The sequence below is a fragment of the Takifugu rubripes genome, chromosome 16 (genome assembly GCF_901000725.2).
Source record: "Takifugu rubripes chromosome 16, fTakRub1.2, whole genome shotgun sequence".
Classification (NCBI taxonomy): domain Eukaryota; kingdom Metazoa; phylum Chordata; class Actinopteri; order Tetraodontiformes; family Tetraodontidae; genus Takifugu; species Takifugu rubripes.
Genome location: NC_042300.1, coordinates 12098457 through 12114048, shown reverse-complemented (window position 1 = coordinate 12114048; position 15592 = coordinate 12098457). Strand labels below are relative to the sequence as shown.

The 15592-nt window shown below is 42.9% G+C and overlaps 5 protein-coding genes across 6 annotated transcripts; 3 read left to right on the top strand and 2 right to left on the bottom strand.

Moving 5' to 3' along the window:
• Positions 1–14: 14 nt before the first annotated feature.
• On the top strand, positions 15–1747 carry mrps10 (mitochondrial ribosomal protein S10). Of its 2 annotated transcripts, none has more exons than XM_011617644.2 (7): positions 15–220; positions 380–432; positions 756–822; positions 889–1028; positions 1116–1224; positions 1365–1454; positions 1564–1747. In XM_011617644.2, the coding sequence occupies exons 1-7, from the start codon at positions 149–151 to the stop codon at positions 1642–1644; spliced, it is 612 nt and encodes a 203-aa protein (XP_011615946.1). In that variant the 5' UTR covers positions 15–148; the 3' UTR covers positions 1645–1747. The 2 variants fall into 2 exon arrangements, with proteins under 2 accessions (XP_011615946.1, XP_011615947.1); XM_011617645.2 differs by having other exon boundaries at positions 40–220; positions 756–807.
• Positions 1748–2888: 1141 nt separating this feature from the next.
• msgn1 (mesogenin 1) lies at positions 2889–3305 on the bottom strand. Its single transcript, XM_029850016.1, has one exon. It carries the CDS (start codon positions 3303–3305, stop codon positions 2889–2891), a length of 417 nt encoding a protein of 138 aa, XP_029705876.1.
• Positions 3306–3572: 267 nt separating this feature from the next.
• Positions 3573–9381, bottom strand: gen1 (GEN1 Holliday junction 5' flap endonuclease). The gene is made up of 13 exons (XM_011617647.2): positions 8911–9381; positions 8639–8828; positions 8376–8552; positions 8017–8127; positions 7837–7910; positions 7644–7729; positions 7339–7489; positions 7130–7166; positions 6963–7043; positions 6749–6879; positions 6617–6678; positions 5990–6139; positions 3573–5429 (listed from the first exon to the last, which is right to left on the bottom strand). The coding sequence occupies exons 1-13, from the start codon at positions 9069–9071 to the stop codon at positions 4222–4224; spliced, it is 2619 nt and encodes an 872-aa protein (XP_011615949.2). The 5' UTR covers positions 9072–9381; the 3' UTR covers positions 3573–4221.
• A 117-nt stretch (positions 9382–9498) lies between these two features.
• l3hypdh (trans-L-3-hydroxyproline dehydratase) lies at positions 9499–11996 on the top strand. The gene is made up of 6 exons (XM_003976655.3): positions 9499–9938; positions 10312–10790; positions 10863–11032; positions 11214–11336; positions 11442–11579; positions 11815–11996. Exons 2-6 carry the CDS (start codon positions 10319–10321, stop codon positions 11938–11940), a joined length of 1029 nt encoding a protein of 342 aa, XP_003976704.1. The 5' UTR covers positions 9499–9938; positions 10312–10318; the 3' UTR covers positions 11941–11996.
• Positions 11997–12216: 220 nt separating this feature from the next.
• Positions 12217–15442, top strand: ppil6 (peptidylprolyl isomerase (cyclophilin)-like 6). The gene is made up of 8 exons (XM_003976656.3): positions 12217–12438; positions 12522–12617; positions 13150–13338; positions 13412–13474; positions 13570–13717; positions 14427–14486; positions 14824–14959; positions 15063–15442. The coding sequence occupies exons 1-8, from the start codon at positions 12361–12363 to the stop codon at positions 15172–15174; spliced, it is 882 nt and encodes a 293-aa protein (XP_003976705.1). The 5' UTR covers positions 12217–12360; the 3' UTR covers positions 15175–15442.
• The last annotated feature ends 150 nt before the right edge of the window (positions 15443–15592 follow it).

Here is a 15592-nt window from a genome sequence, read left to right as displayed (position 1 = left end):
TCCAGTAGCTGATGCAGCTTACTAAAGAGAATCGGTTACGGTTAAAAGTGGTGCCGAAGGCTAAAACGACTCCCGCACACTTAGACCGCCCGTCCGCCAGGGGGCAGCACTAGAAAACCCTCTCCCCCCCCTCACGGCTCCCGAAAACATGGCGGCCTCCATGGCGCTCAGACGACAGTTGTGTTCTTTGGGAAGGATACTTAGTGGAGCCACACATTCGGTATGACGTTTGGATTTTTGTGCCATATTTACGTAGAATTGTCCTTAAGAATTGCTTTGTACGTCGGGAGAAATCAGCATGAATTGTCTCTAAGGGCTCAATGATGGAGCGGCACCATGGTGGTTATATAGTAAATGTCATAAACGCCTATTTTTACAGCATCTCGGAGTTCCGACGACCTGTTCAAGTCTCACATGCTGCCCCAGAATCAGGTAAAGAAGTCATGAACTTGTTTATTGATCCATAATGCACGTTGTCATCTGTGGCTGGTTTAATGTATCAGATCAAATACAACAGTGGCAATGTCCCAGGATCTTATGTAAAATCCACGACTAAATTATATGTCTGGAATCGTCACAGAATAAACTGTAGACAGTACATCTCCATTATAAGGGTGGAACTAATTAAACGCTCACAACATGCTAGGGTTAAAATAACTGCAGTTATTGTCTAGTTACAATTTAATAAAATGAACAAAATAGCCTGTGCTTTGTCTCATATATGCATAACATATGGAAATGGGTTGTGATTTCAGGCCTCGTCCATCCTTCCACGCTCCAGCATTGTTTTCAACTGGACATTCTTCAGTGAGCTATCAGCAGGTTTTGCTTTAACTTCCTTAGAATAGGAAATAAATGTGCTGTGTGACACTTGTTGGTCTCTTGCAGATAACTGTCACAGATGAGCCTGACACGCTGTTTCAGAGGGTTTCCCTGTTGGTTAAAGGTCATGACAGGGCCGTGTTGGACAGTTACGAGTTTTTTGTCACCATGGCCGCGAACGGGCTCGGTCTCAGAATCGACAACGTGTGAGTGAAATTTAACAGATTTAACAGCGTCGCATTGACCTTGTGTTCCATCCCTCACTGGTTTTTTATGATTCTCTACTCTGCCAGGTATGAACCTAAAAGGGACATAGAGAGGCTCACACTTCTGAAGTCGGTTCACATCTTTAAAAAACACAGGGTCCAGTATGAGATGAGGACCCACTACCGATGCATTGAGGTGAGGATCCAGGAGTGGGGATTGGGTTCTCTGGGTAATGAGGTAGCACTTAGTAATGAGGTAGCGCTTAGCCAGACAGTTGCAGGTTTTGTCTCAGTCTTCATCTGTTTGATGATTGACCAGAATGTCGTGCTTTGTAGCTGTCTCACATTACAGGCAGCACAGCACAGGTTTACCTGGAGTACATTGAGAGGAATCTCCCTGAAGGTGTTGCTATGGAGGTGACAAAGGTAAGTTTGGGAAGTCAGTCGCACTTATGCCACAATTCAGGTAGTTCAGATGTTCAAATCTGGAATGTTAAAGTCTAAAACTTTTTCATTGCACGTTTAATGTTATCAGACCACCATGGAAAAGATTCCTGATCACATCCTCGAACCCATGTGGAACGATCAGCCTGCCGAAAACAAGCCTGCCCAGTGAAATCAGCAATGGGTGACGTGATTGTGTGGAATTATGCTGAGATGGCCAATATACTACAGCTACTGTAATGTTTTTGTTTTCCAATAAATGCAGAACTCAACCCTTTTTCATTCTTTTTACATATGTACATAGGGCAGTTCTCTCAGTATCAGTAGACAATATTAATGACCAGATGTTTATTTTAAAAATACAAATCCTAATTTTGATTTCTGGCTCCTGTCTTCATGGATACACTCTGATAAGAGCAGCCATGTGCCCTCTAAAACCAAGATGACCCATAGGTGGGTGTCCCTGAGGGCCATGCCTATTAACAATTCAGATACAAGTGAGACATGACCCAGTCTGACAGGAAAATATCAGGCACTTAATTCTAATTACCGGAGGTTATGACAGCAAAGACATGAGAGCAGCTGGACATTCTACGTTTGATTGTAGTGATTAGATGGGAGTTGGTTGAGGGCCCTTTTCCAGTGGCTCGCCTCTATCTTCACCTCTCATGTCTCTATGGGTGCCTCCTGCGATTAACAACTAAAGATTAACGTGCCGAGCTTACGTCCCTGGCTGGGATTTCTTTGGAAACCTGTGGAATACACACCAACTTTAAAAAGAAAATACTGGTGTCTGATTGGTTAATTGAAGCTAGAGGCCCGCCTATTTGTTTTTCCAGCGCTCTGATTGGCCTCTCATGTCGCCTCGTCCTCGCGTCACTTCATGAATTTACAGGTCCAAACAACTCATTGTGACACAAATTTATTACAGATATAGGACAAGTCCATTATTGGGAAAATATTTCTGCTTTATACGTTTAACACAATTGTAAATAGTTGAATAAGTCAACTTGTTAGGAAAGAGCAATAGGGCTCGAATATTTTGAAGCCACGATTTAAAATGAATACAAATAAAACGTCAATAAGAAAGATATTTATCTGAGTTAATATGTGAATGCCCCCTTCGATACGTTCAGCTAAACCTTTATAAAAGTTAAAACTACAGTTAAACAGCTGGATCATTAGCAAACCAAACGCAAATGGACAAACACCACCCTAATATTAAACCTTGAAATCATTCTCTAAATCAAGGGCGTCCAATATACAAAAATCTCAATCTAATATATACAACCAATAACGAATGTTTAATTTATCTAAAGGAGGTTTCAAAAAAAAACACCGTAAACTGAAAGTAAACTTCATAAAATGTCCATTTCACAGGCCGCTCCATGCGTAAAAGGTATCCACGCGCGATCGTTACGCACGGCTGAGGATGTCTGAAAGCGCATTGATGTATTCGATGGTGTATTTGAGCGTCTGTATCTTGGTCAGGGGCTGTCCTCGCTTGCTGTAATCCGGCGGCAGGTAATCGCGGAGCTGATGCAGAGCCTCTGCCAGACTCCTCATCCGCATCTTCTCTCTCTCGCTGGCCTTCATGCGCCTTCTCGTAGACATCTTTGACTTGCCCGTTCTCTGCGCCGCGGATCTCGCTCTCTGCGTACAGCTGAAAGACAAATCGCCGACCTCTTGGTCTCCGCTTGAGCAGCACATCTCCGGCGAGGAGCACAGGGAATCAATCTGGGACTCCGGGGAGGTGGAGTGATGCGAGTCGTGATCCGCATCCAAGACGCTCCATTCGGATAAAAATTTGACAACAGCACCATCCCGGTCCATCTTAGTTACCGATATCCCGGCACCTCCAGAAGTTCGACGAGGGCATCAATATGGGAGGACAAACATCAGTGGAGGTGATGTCGCCTGTGCGTTTTTATACAGATCTCCGGCGTTTTATGGGTTCACAGTTCAAGCGAGAGAAAAAAAAGTTCAAAGAAAACCCCAAGTGCCAAAATGCGAGGACGTCGTTCGTTATCACTGTGGTGCGAAGACCGCTAAAGAGGCGGATAATGCGATAGAAAGAAAAATAATTAGATTCCTTTTTGTGGGAAATAGTCTTTAGAGCCTGCGTGTCGATAATTATCGTTTCGATGCGATCGGGCTGATCCATGAATGTGAGGCTGAGATCATCACCCCCCCCCCCGACACAGATCTGCTCGCCTCTTCTGGAAGTCAGGCGACCAAAAACAAGTCAGTAATATGAAACATAAACTTTTACACTGGAAAACGTTTCCTGGACAATTGTTCAACGAGGATAACCTTAAAAATCTGAAGACAAGTGTCAGGAGAGAAACCCGCACGCAAATTAAAATTTAAGCTTTCTAGACAAGACAAAAGGGGGATGTTAAGAACTAATGTAGGACTCATGAGCCCCTAATAGGAGACCCAATATTTGAAGGCCTAATATGAGACTCTTGTTATTTGGGCAGAGGATGCAGCTGTCACCAACCTCCTGCCAGACCTTTCATGTCTGAAAAAGGTGTGTAAGGCCTCACTCCTGATCAAGGAAACCACCGTTGTAAAACCAAAGGCCCAGCATCATCTTCACCATCAGATACACAACATGCAGTTTACCTCAGTCACAAACCAGTTCAAGCACAAATAGGAATATTCATAAACATTCTAATGGTTTTTTTTTTACATACTGATATGAAATCAATTTTCCTTAGAAGGGACGCAGTCTTTGATACGATCCTCATTTCAGGAATTTGAGCCTCAGCCTCTCCGCCAGCGGCAGCGGACTCTCGCTACAGACCACGGAATCGTCGCTGTCCGTCGCGACCACGGGCGAGGCTGGATCCTGGAGAAAGGCATCACTGTTCACTTTAGCGGGTGATTTGTCCTGATCCCATACAGGCATGATGTTTGTCCTGATCTCCAGACTGCAGCCGTGTTCGACCCTGGGTAGCTGGACAGGGGAAGCTGCTTTCGATGGTGGTGTAGGACCAGAAATGGCTTTCAAAGCCACGCCTGAACAAAGGTTAGCTTTGATCTTATCTACAGGCTTAATTCTAGCTTTTCCTTGAGGCCTAATCTGCCGGTTCTCTGTGTCACTGTCCTCACTGGATGAATCTACGCTCACACAAACGCTGCTCTTGATCCTTGGTAGGTTTTTCCAGCTTTGACTGGGGTCAGGGCAATGCTGTGCACCTGAGGATGAAGCTGATTTTGTAACAAATTGATCTTTCCGAGGAGGCTTTTGGCGGCCATTATGAAGGTTTTTGGTCTTACGTGAAGGTTGTGCTACAGGCGCCTCCCTGTGTTTCACCCTTGGAGCATCTGAAAGTTGGCTACTTGATGCACAATTGATATTATCAGAGAGTGGGTTGATTCTGCCAAGATTTGTGGGAACTTCTTCATGTCCGTCTACGTTTGGGGAAGAAGAGGGATTGTTATTTTTCCGTTGTTTCGAATCTTCGCATGCTTCTTCCTGGTCTGCAGCGATAGCCATGTTTTTGAGGAGCAGCCTCTCCCGGAGAGAGCGCTCCGTGTAGCACAGCTGAGCAGCACAGCTGGAGTCTGCTTCTTCGACACCACGTGAGGTTTTCTGCCTCTCTGTGCTTGGCTTGGCCTGAGCGGCCGACGGTGCAGGTGGAGAGGACGTGAAGGACAGAGCATCCCAGTCAATGTTGCTCAGGTGGAGAGCATCGATGACAGCAGAGTCGGAAGGTGAGGCCACAGAAGTAAAGGGGTGCTGGTCGATACCGCTTTGACCTTTGTTTAGATTCCAGTCATGGTCCAGTGGATTGTCCACGAATACTGGTTCATCTGTCTTTGAAATGACAGGATGTGGTGTTTGAGGAGGAGCAGCAGAATTCTGAAGACTCAGCTTAGCCAGGCACTCTGAAATATCATCAGAGATCTGATCCGACGGTGCCTCCTTTCTCCACTTTGATTTCTTACCTGTAAAGGAGGTGGAATCAGGCTCAGAAAAGGGACAGTTGGAGAGACAGGTTACATTAAAAGAATGGGGAAAAAAAGCTTAACAGCAAGTCATAGAAACATTCCTTATCATTTCAGAACAAGCATGAATTTAGAGACTTTCACCCCACTGAGTTTACGTTTTAGTCCAAGGTCTTTTCAGTGCTAAAGCTGCACATCAGGAAGTTAAACCCAGGGACGGGGGGACGGGGGGATGGGGGGGGGGGGCAAGTTCAACCTGCATAAAGTGGCAGCTCAGCCTGTGAGACAGACACTTCCTGGCTGCATCAAAGCCTTTAGTGTGAACTAGTCAAAACTTTTGCATTTTCAGGTGTTGGAACTGCTGCAATAGACAACCCTGAAAAAGCAGCCAGACCCTGATGCCTTTGATCAGGACACCCTTGTCAGCAGTGTGGGAAGTCCTGTCCTGTCTGCCTGTGCCCCACTCTTGTTTATTACACGGTTCATTTGACATTTATATTAAACTTAATATAAATGCATGCACAAATGAACAAAACAAGGATTCATGACATGCATCTTACTTCTGGTCTTTTTTCCTTCAGCCATTGATTTGTCCTTCAGATATTTCTCCACCACCTCTGGAAAGGCCACACGGAAGAGAGTCGCCTCTTCTATTGTCCTCACCTCGTGATGATCTTCTGCCGGCTGCTGATCGGGGAACGAATAATGTTCTGCCAAACACGAGCGCGTTTAAATCAGCCATAAATACATTATTGCTGCCATAATCATGATTATTGTTTCGTCCAATCCGCAGGATCATCGCTCTGCTATAGTCGAGTTTGGGCTTCTTTAAGATATTGAACAAACCATTTGGATTGGGCTAAAAGCTAACACTTTGCTCAGGTGGGACTTGCTTGTTAGTGATTTGGACTTTGATATAACAGACATCCCAGTTTGTTGAGGAAGCAGCTTTAGCACCTAGAAGTTGTGACTGACATGTCACCTCTGAACCCCACCTAACATCAAATCACTAACAGACTCCCCGGTGACGAGCAGCCCCCACACCCGAACCTCCACTTGTCGCATCAGTCGCGTCACTCAACCCACAGGATGTTTTCTTGTGCCCCCCCCCCCCAAACGCAACAAAACCAAAAATGATGGAAGCTGTTGAGGTCAACGCAATCGTCAGTCATGTGATTAAAACCGACCTGGAGTTCTCCAGACGATCTCGAAGCAGGGGACGCCGTTCCTCACCCTCGATTTCAGGATTCTTTTACGAGCAGAAGAAAGTGCGGATTAAGCTTTTCTTCGGAGAAGTTCATCAGTTTTTTCTTTTCTACCTGAGGGGCTTGATTTGGGTGGAAACATCTCGGCCGTATTTTTTGTTCATCAGCTCTGCGTAGGTCAGCAAGACTAAAACCTTTTCACTGGTGTAGTGTTTGGGCCACTCCATCTTTTCATGGGCAAATTTCTGGAAGAGATTTAAAAGTTTATCAGCGGAAACAGGCAACGAGCTGCGTAAATAGACTGGACAGGTGGTTTAAATGGATTTACCTGCATCGACAACATATTTGGTTGTCTCCTCTTGAAATGCGACACAGGTTTATCCTTGGAAATCAAGAACTCAGAAATTATCTGAAAAATGCAATTGTACGAGGCTGTAAAACTATCAAAGCTGCTGTTTTGTTAGACTAAAGAATTGCCTATTGACACCGTTGTACCTTTGTGAAGGGAAAATGTGGGCTTGCCATCGTTTTCCTGAAGGACAAACACACAGAGCGCACGCACGGGCACGTGCGCACAGACACAAACCATGAATTTAATACAATACTACTTGTTTTTGCCTCATGTGCTCTTTTCTCTTACATATGTGTACATTTCTGTTTCAATCAAAATAAAACTGGTTTATTTTACAGTTTATTCCACCTACTTCCTGATATTTGTCTCAAAGGACGAGACTTGGCGGGTCCTTTCATAGCGGTGCCAGTCACAGGGACACTCGTAGTCGAAGTCTTGAGGATGACAGAAGCGATGGCTTTTGCAAAGAACACAGCCACCACGTTCATGTGCCTTTGCAGACCCTGGTTGGTTTGCATAAAACACAAGCACTGAGTAATTACCAAAAACAGGCCTTCTACTTCGACCACTTTTATATCTGGTAAAAAGGATGTGTTACAAAGATATAACGCAGAATCGGTTACATCATTTCATGTGTGAACGTTTTACTTCACTCACCAGGATGGTGACAAACAGGGCAATGAGCAACCTTCTTTAAAACCACCTCTGGTGTTCCTGAGTTCTGCTCTTCCCACTGGGTGAACCTGAGGCAAGTAGAGAAGGGCAACGAGACACGCCACTGTTATACAGACTGGATAAAACTAATCAAAATGGAAAAACAAGCAGGACCTTTGGAGCGCGTGTTTCCTACCATTGTAAAAGTGTTTGTTCTTTCAGCATCCGGAGGAGCTTCAGGGCCTGCTCTTTACCAACACCTGGTATTCCCTTATGGAAGAGTGCCATAAGGGAATATTTAGTGCATATTTAACACAGGCCAGCTCCATAAATTTTTATTGGGGCATCATTTTGATTCTTCTTTACCACTCTGTACCTTTGGGATATAATCACAACCAAGGAGAACAGCCAGACCGACCAGATTCTCTCTGGAGAGATGAAGCTCAGTTTGCACCCGTGAAGTCTTGTAACAGTCCACAAGAGGGTCCTACAGAATTAATTTTAGTAGATTCAAGTCCAAAGAGAAAATATATTTCGTAACAAAGTACCAGAATTAAAAACTTCGGACATGCGCTTGGAATGTGGTGAGAGAACTCCACATCATCTGATATTGTTGATATTGTTCTGAATGCGCATCTCTTAGCAAGTTTCCAGATTACAATGATTCAAATATCTGACATCGTCTATCTTTAGGCCTGCGTTTTGCCTGGATTATATGATTTTACATGAACATACTTTACTGTTTGTATGGAAGTTTCTATACACGATCTGGGCTCCATATAAAAATGCATCTCCATCATTGGTGATGCAGCCGTCCACCAGGCCCTGTGAGTCCAGGAAGGCACACATGGCCTCAGCCTCCCCAGCAGCAGTCACCCAAGGCACTCCCAGTATGTCCAACATATCAGCACACTAAGGGGGTAGGACAAATCACATAAGCATGCAAATCTCACAACTAGGGGCAATAACTGACTCAGGGCAGGGCAGGAGCAAATAACCTCTTTGAGCACAGCCTTAAAGCGCCCCCTGCCGGTGCTGGTCGTGCTGCTGGTCTTTTTAAAACCTCCATATCTCGCAAGGGTCCTCTTACTCATTGTCTCCGCTTTGATCTTAGGGGCTTCCCCTTCCATCACAAAAACAAGCTTTATCCCCATGAGCGTTAGAGACGAAACTCTGAAAAATAAGTTTCTGGACAAAGAAGCGTCACAAGGGATTAACGGAGAAGAGTTTAAAGGACTAAAATATAGTAAGAAATGAAGGTAACAATTACCTCAGATGTGGTTTGTTGACTCTCCCCATCATTGCCTGGACGTGCTGGGCCTCGCACACCCATAAACTCAGGTCTACTGCCAGCGTCTTTCCGCTTAAACTATACAACGGCACCGATTCACGAACTGGTTCGATGATTGACCACAACTCATGAACACCCATGATTAAAAGTGAATGAACGCTATGAAAGCCGCCAATGTCACACTCAAAACAAAGCAGAGGCAGTTTCCGGACCTCAGTTTAGGCTGATTAGTTTGGGCATGAGATGTCACGACATTGAAACAATGATTAAAATCTAACTAAGATGTATAGTAGTTATAATTAATATCATGCACCTACAATGGCTATTTAAATTTCAAGATAACCGCCAGGAATACCGTTACCAAAGACAGAAAAGGAAATCGGACAGCCAACGAATTCATTCAAAATTTGACGCGCAAACACAAACGTCATCTTCCAGCGCCTGCTTCACCGGAAGTAGATGTGTTGGAACTCTAACTAACAAACTAACTAACTAACTAACTGTCTGACTGACTGACTGACTGACTGACTGACTGACTGACTGAATGAATGAATGAATGAATGAATGAATGAATGAATGAAAGTTATTTGTAGACCGTGGTCTGGCTGGTAACGCATTGTTGACGTCATCAAAACGGACATCTGTATTACACGTTTGCGGCAAGAAATCTCTACATTTGTTGCTGTTTTCATTTTGGATTAAACCCCTGCCATAATCTTTAATTCGTATTCTTGTTTCCTTATATTGTGTTTATGTATTCTTAAGAGTCATTATTTTCCATAGAATAAGCATTAATTCAACTGGTCATTCGTTAAATAACACTGATGTTTTATGGTTTTTCAATCGCAGTTTTCTCCCTCTCTATGTCCCTTCTAACGCTCCGTAGTCTCTGTGTCGCTGCTGGGAACGTTTTCGCCTTCAGGTTCCCGACGTGTCCTCTGCAAAAGTTTTTCAATCTTTAGTAATTCTTCTATTTTAACTACTAAAGTTCGGTGTTTCATTTACACGTAAGTTTTCAAGAGCATATTGATTTTTTTGATTTTTTTTACCATTTTGATTTCTGCAGTTTTTCTGTTTTATTAAATGTTACAGTGCTTTAATCTGCAAGCCACCCATCAGACTCTTGGCTTTCACTGAGGGATACTCTTATTTGGCGAGCTGTCAGTTCAATGTAGACTTTAAATGCATTTGTATTAAATTAAGCTCCTTTTGCTGACAATCATAAATGGGGTACAAAGGTTTCAGGACTATTACATTACCAGAATTTAAGTTGCCCACCTAAAACAAATATAAAATTGTACATTCCTAAAATTGTTAATATATGGTTTATGCTATGATGATGGAATAAAAACGTTTTTTTTCCCCCTTTTTTAAATTTAGCACCAAGATGGAGCTCCCCCCTCATGATGGAGACAAGCTCTCAGTGGTCGATATGCACACAGGCGGAGAGCCTTTGCGCATTATTCTCAGCGGCTACCCAGATGTCAAAGGTGACAGTGTTTTGGCCAAACGCCGTTATGTCCGAGAACAGCTGGACCACCTTAGGAGGGTGTTGATGTTTGAGCCGCGAGGACATTATGATATGTATGGCGCTCTGATTGTGGACAGTGAGAAACCCGAGGCCGATTTGGGAGTTTTGTTCATGCACAATGAAGGCTACAGCACCATGTGTGGGCACGCTGTCATCGCATTAGGCCGCTTTGCAGTCGACTATAAACTGGTGAAAGAACCACAGTCACCAGAGACGCAAGTGAACATACACTGTCCCTGTGGTCTTGTGAGGGCGTATGTAGAGTACTCGCACGGTAAAACAGGAGGAGTGAGGTTTCTCAGTGTGCCAGCATTTGCATTTGCAACAGGTAGGACCTTTAAATTGGCTGGGAAAGCACAGTTCTGTAACCTGCTGGACTTAAAAATTCCCTTTCCTGCAGATGTGATGATAAAAGTGGAAGGTTATGGTGATGTAACAGTGGACATCAGCTATGGAGGAGCGTTCTATGCTTTTGTAGATGCCCAGAGGTTTGGTCTTGATGTGACCAAGTCTAAGACCCGTGATCTCGTAGATGTAGCCACAGCAGTAACCAGTGCTGTAAAATCCCAGGTAAGCTCATTGTAGTAATATGTATGCGATGCAAGTGTAATACATTTTTGTTGAACTTGTTATATTTAAATAATTCAGACAGGTAATGTTTTAATCAGTGCAGGTTTTGAAGCCTGCTCTTTAGAATGCAGGAAGCCTTTATAACTTGAAATGATTTCCCAGTTTTAACAATTTCTCCTAGGTGAGGCTGTCCCACCCAGTCAGTGATGATCTGGCCTTCCTCTATGGTACAATCCTTACTGATGGGAAGGACAACTATTCCACTGATCCCACTGCTAATATCTGTGTGTTTGCAGAAGCTCAGGTACTTAATGATAATAGTGCCGGGAAAACCCCCACCATTTTATTTGCACAAGGTCGAATGAGCTTCAGAATGAAGCAGCTTTAACTAGGGTAAACATGTCCTCAGGTGGACCGAAGTCCCACTGGTTCAGGTGTAACTGCGCGAGTAGCTCTTCAGTTTCACAAAGGTCTCATCCAGCTCAACCAGACCCGGACATTTAAAAGTGGAGCCACAGGATCACTGTTCACTGGGAAAGCTGTGGAGGTACCAACGTTTGTTTCTTCGGTGTATTAGAGGAAGCTGCCTCAGGTTTAATCTCATACAGACACAGAATGACTGTCTCGAGCAGGACCCATTTAGACTTTAATCCTTTCACAATAATGACGAAACAGTTATGAACTATAATTGACACTGATACATTCCCAGATGTCAGATACAATAAAAATGGAAAATAGGATTTGTGAATGAGTACATGACTGTCTTTGGTGCTTCTGCTCAGGAGACGACTTGTGGAGACTTCAAGGCTGTGGTGGTGGAAGTTGCAGGCAGAGCTTTTTATACTGGAGTTTCATGCTTTGTGCAGGAGGCAGAAGACAACCTGACACAGGGTTTCCTGCTGAAGTGATGATGGGCTGCTTCTTCTTTTTAGGTCCAAGAATAAAAATGTCTTTAAATTTGTAATCAATCAGTCTTTATTTATATGGCATCTGTTACAATTTAGTTTATATGTATATATAGGCACATGTGTCACACAAACCCTTTATTTTTATCACAAGTGCCAAAGGCGTTTTTTAACAAGAAAAAACAAATCTAAATTCATGGGTTTATTAACTAATTACAAACAGGCTCCCGCTAGCTAGCTAACCAGCTAAGATGCGTCAACATCGTTACTATGGATACCGGATGTTGATAGTAATTGTTAGCGGAAGTGCGATAAAAGTGCGAGACAAACGATTTAATTTGCGTAGTACTAAGTAAATACTATATTTTGAAGCGGTGTTTAAAGGTGTTTTAGTCGTACGTTGTTTAATCGCATCTCTTTCACATGGAATCAAAAATACATATAGAAATCGTAGGTTCAATCAAAGAACCCAATTTCTATGTTGCCAAAAGCATTGCAGAGGTAACCCGATGTTCACGGTCATTTCAATATATTATGGAACCATACTTGTTTCGTTATCAATATTTTGAGTTTTTGGACCTCAGGGACTAAAACTGGAGTTTTCGGATGCATTTTCGGATCCCATAATTAAACCTTTGTTTGAATTCGACTGGCACACATACCTATGCAACAAGAAAAGGGTAAGTCACGTGACGCAATTTTTAATTCGTTACATTTACACACACGCTCAGTGTTTGTGAATTTGGCCTCTGTGTGTTCCCATCCTTTACTCACACATGCAAAGCGCACCCCAATGGTTGAACCTGCAATCTAGGTACATGACCAAGTCCTTTGTCTCGTCCAGTTACAGATTCAAAAACAGATTAATACCCAATAAAACTGATGTACAAAGCAAAGGAGAGGACTGTAGTAAATTTGGATCACTTGTGCTGCAGTACTAGTGTGTAGTGCATGGTAGTATTGTGGTTTGGGGAAATTTCATGCATTAAAATAAATTCTTACATGTTAGCTTAAAAAAGCATACTTTTACATTCATAAATGGGTCTGAGTAACAATATAGTTTTAACAGGATACCATGAAAGAAGACATAACAATGATGATCTTGGCAATGGACCTAGAATATTTAATGTTCTCAGCACTCAAACAGCAAACAGTGCTGAAGTCTGTCATGGCGAGTAACCAGGAATTTTCACTCATGACCTGTGATTCCAGGAGCTGCGTGGTGAAGTTTGGCAGTATAGCAGCAGCCTGATGTGTTTTCTGAATAACCTTCTTCTTGGTGATGAGAGGGATCTGATCAAATGGGCCAAGGATCAGTTCAGCTTCACTTTTGATCGGCCACAGTCTTTCTACAAGGCCGTCACTGAGGATTTTTACATCAAACACCTCAAAGAAACTGGGGCAAGTCGACAGCACTTTGATGACAACTGCATAAAACGCGTCTCGGATAAATAAAGCCTTTGTTTAATTGCAGCATCGGTTTGTCTTCATGGATATCGCGATAGGAGGAGAGTCCGTGGGGAGGTTCACGTTTGAGGTGTGGAGTCTGTCACACACATTCTCCAGGTGCACGTAAACATGAATAGCTGGTTAGGAGAATCTCAAAGAGAAAGAGTGATTGTTGTGTCTTAGCTCTTTTCAGATTTTTGCCCCAAGACTTCAAAGAACTTTGAGGCTCTGTGCACTGGAGAACAAGGGCTGACAGAGAGCGGCATCCAACTTTGCTACAAGGACTCAGTGTTTCATCGTGTGGTACCCAATGGTTGGGTCCAAGGAGGAGGTACAGATCTGTTCAAACTGTCCAAAATACCACCATTCACAGGTCAATTACAGTAGCCAATTCATCCCTAAATCCATTTCTTTGGACTCTTGGGGGAAGCCTGAACCCCCAGCTCCTCTGGAGGAGGATTCAAACCTGAAACCTCCCTATTAGGAGGTGACAACGTTAACCAGTGCACCACCATGCTGCTCGGTAGTAATCATCACTAGACAATTCCAAGAAATTATGACTGTGTGCCTCATGCGCTAGCCTGTTCCTGCCCTCATAATGCTGGGACTGGCTATTCCTGATTACCCAATTTAATAAATACTGTATATGTTCAGAAGCCCCCATTACACACACAAACACAGGACACGCACGATTGTGACTTTTAAATTTATGTGAATTTTTGCTAAAATTGGGTTAAAAGATATTGGACAAAAACGAGTTCAAACTGTCGCAGAGACAGAAAGGAGCGACGTCCCACAGCACCTCTCAGCTCATTAACTAAAGGCCTGTTGAGGCAGAAACTGCCCAGAACCCGTTTTTAAATGTCATTTTGGAGGTCCGCGAGAGGCAGCCACCACCTGCCGCCGCTCCGCCACCTTTGCTCGGCCGCCATTAACTTTTTTCTGTTGCAATACTTGATTTTCTTAAAGGATTTGGATGTTCAGATAGATTCTAACATTATAGTGTTTAAAAAGTAAAATAATAAACGTGTCTTTTTCAGACATTTCTCCAGAAAGGAAAGGAAATGGGGGTGAATCAATCTATGGGCCAACATTTGAAGGTAAAATGTTTGATGTAAAAATCAGAAAAATGCACTGTTCTGTACCTACAATACTAATAACATTGAAACTAATAGAAAACTTTCTCTTTTATGAGCATCCTTCACTTTCAACAGTTAAAAATTGTTTTTTAAATCAAACCAAATCCTTCAGCGCTCAATCGATAGTCAGGCTGTCGCTGAATCAAAACACTTTAAAAATCTCCAATAAATTATGGCCATTTAACAGTTGAAATGAAATAAAATCCTTTTGGGCTCTCAGTTTTTAAGATGCTCATCTAATCACTGTGTGCACTTTGCTGAATTTACGCTTCACATAATGGAACATTTCCCTTGTCAGATGAATGTTTTGGAGTGTCTCACACGAAACGAGGTATTCTTGGAATGGCCAATAAGGGTCCCCACAGCAATGGATCCCAATTCTATATCACCCTTGAGCCGACGCCCTGGATGGATCTGACCTATGTTGCCTTTGGGTTTGTATGATGAACTTGAGAGCTGTTAAATTTCACAATATTGGATAACATCGCATCTACCATAAATATACTTTACATCTAATGACTTTAATTTCCTTTCAAGTCAAGTGGTCGAAGGTGCTGAAGTGCTTAAAAGACTGGAAGAGATCCCGACTTTCAATGAAAGGCCCACGGAAGAATGTAAAGTTATAGATTGTGGAGCGCTTGAATTTTAATTCTGACATATTTAAATCTCTTCGATCTACCTGTGATTTAATGCAATAGCCAGACTTTTCTTTCGCCATTGTTCTGGAGGCTGAAGGGACCTTTTGGGACTGCTGAGATCTGAATGTAAAGTTATAGATTGTGGTGTACTTTCATAGCCAGACAGATTTAAATCTTTCATTGATGTTCACTTTTAAGTTTATAATCCAGAGGGTGTGTATTGTTTCGTTGCCTGAGATTTGTGTTCCTTGACACTGATTAAATTAAACCGGAACAAATAAAATAAATCCATTGTTTATAGCTTTATTGAGTAAAACAGTTGTGGTCTTCATGAAATTCTATCTTTCACATATTTTTCCCCCGATCTAATAATGCCAATTTTAAGCGTGCACGCTAAATGCACACGAAGTTAATGCACACCCAGTTAAT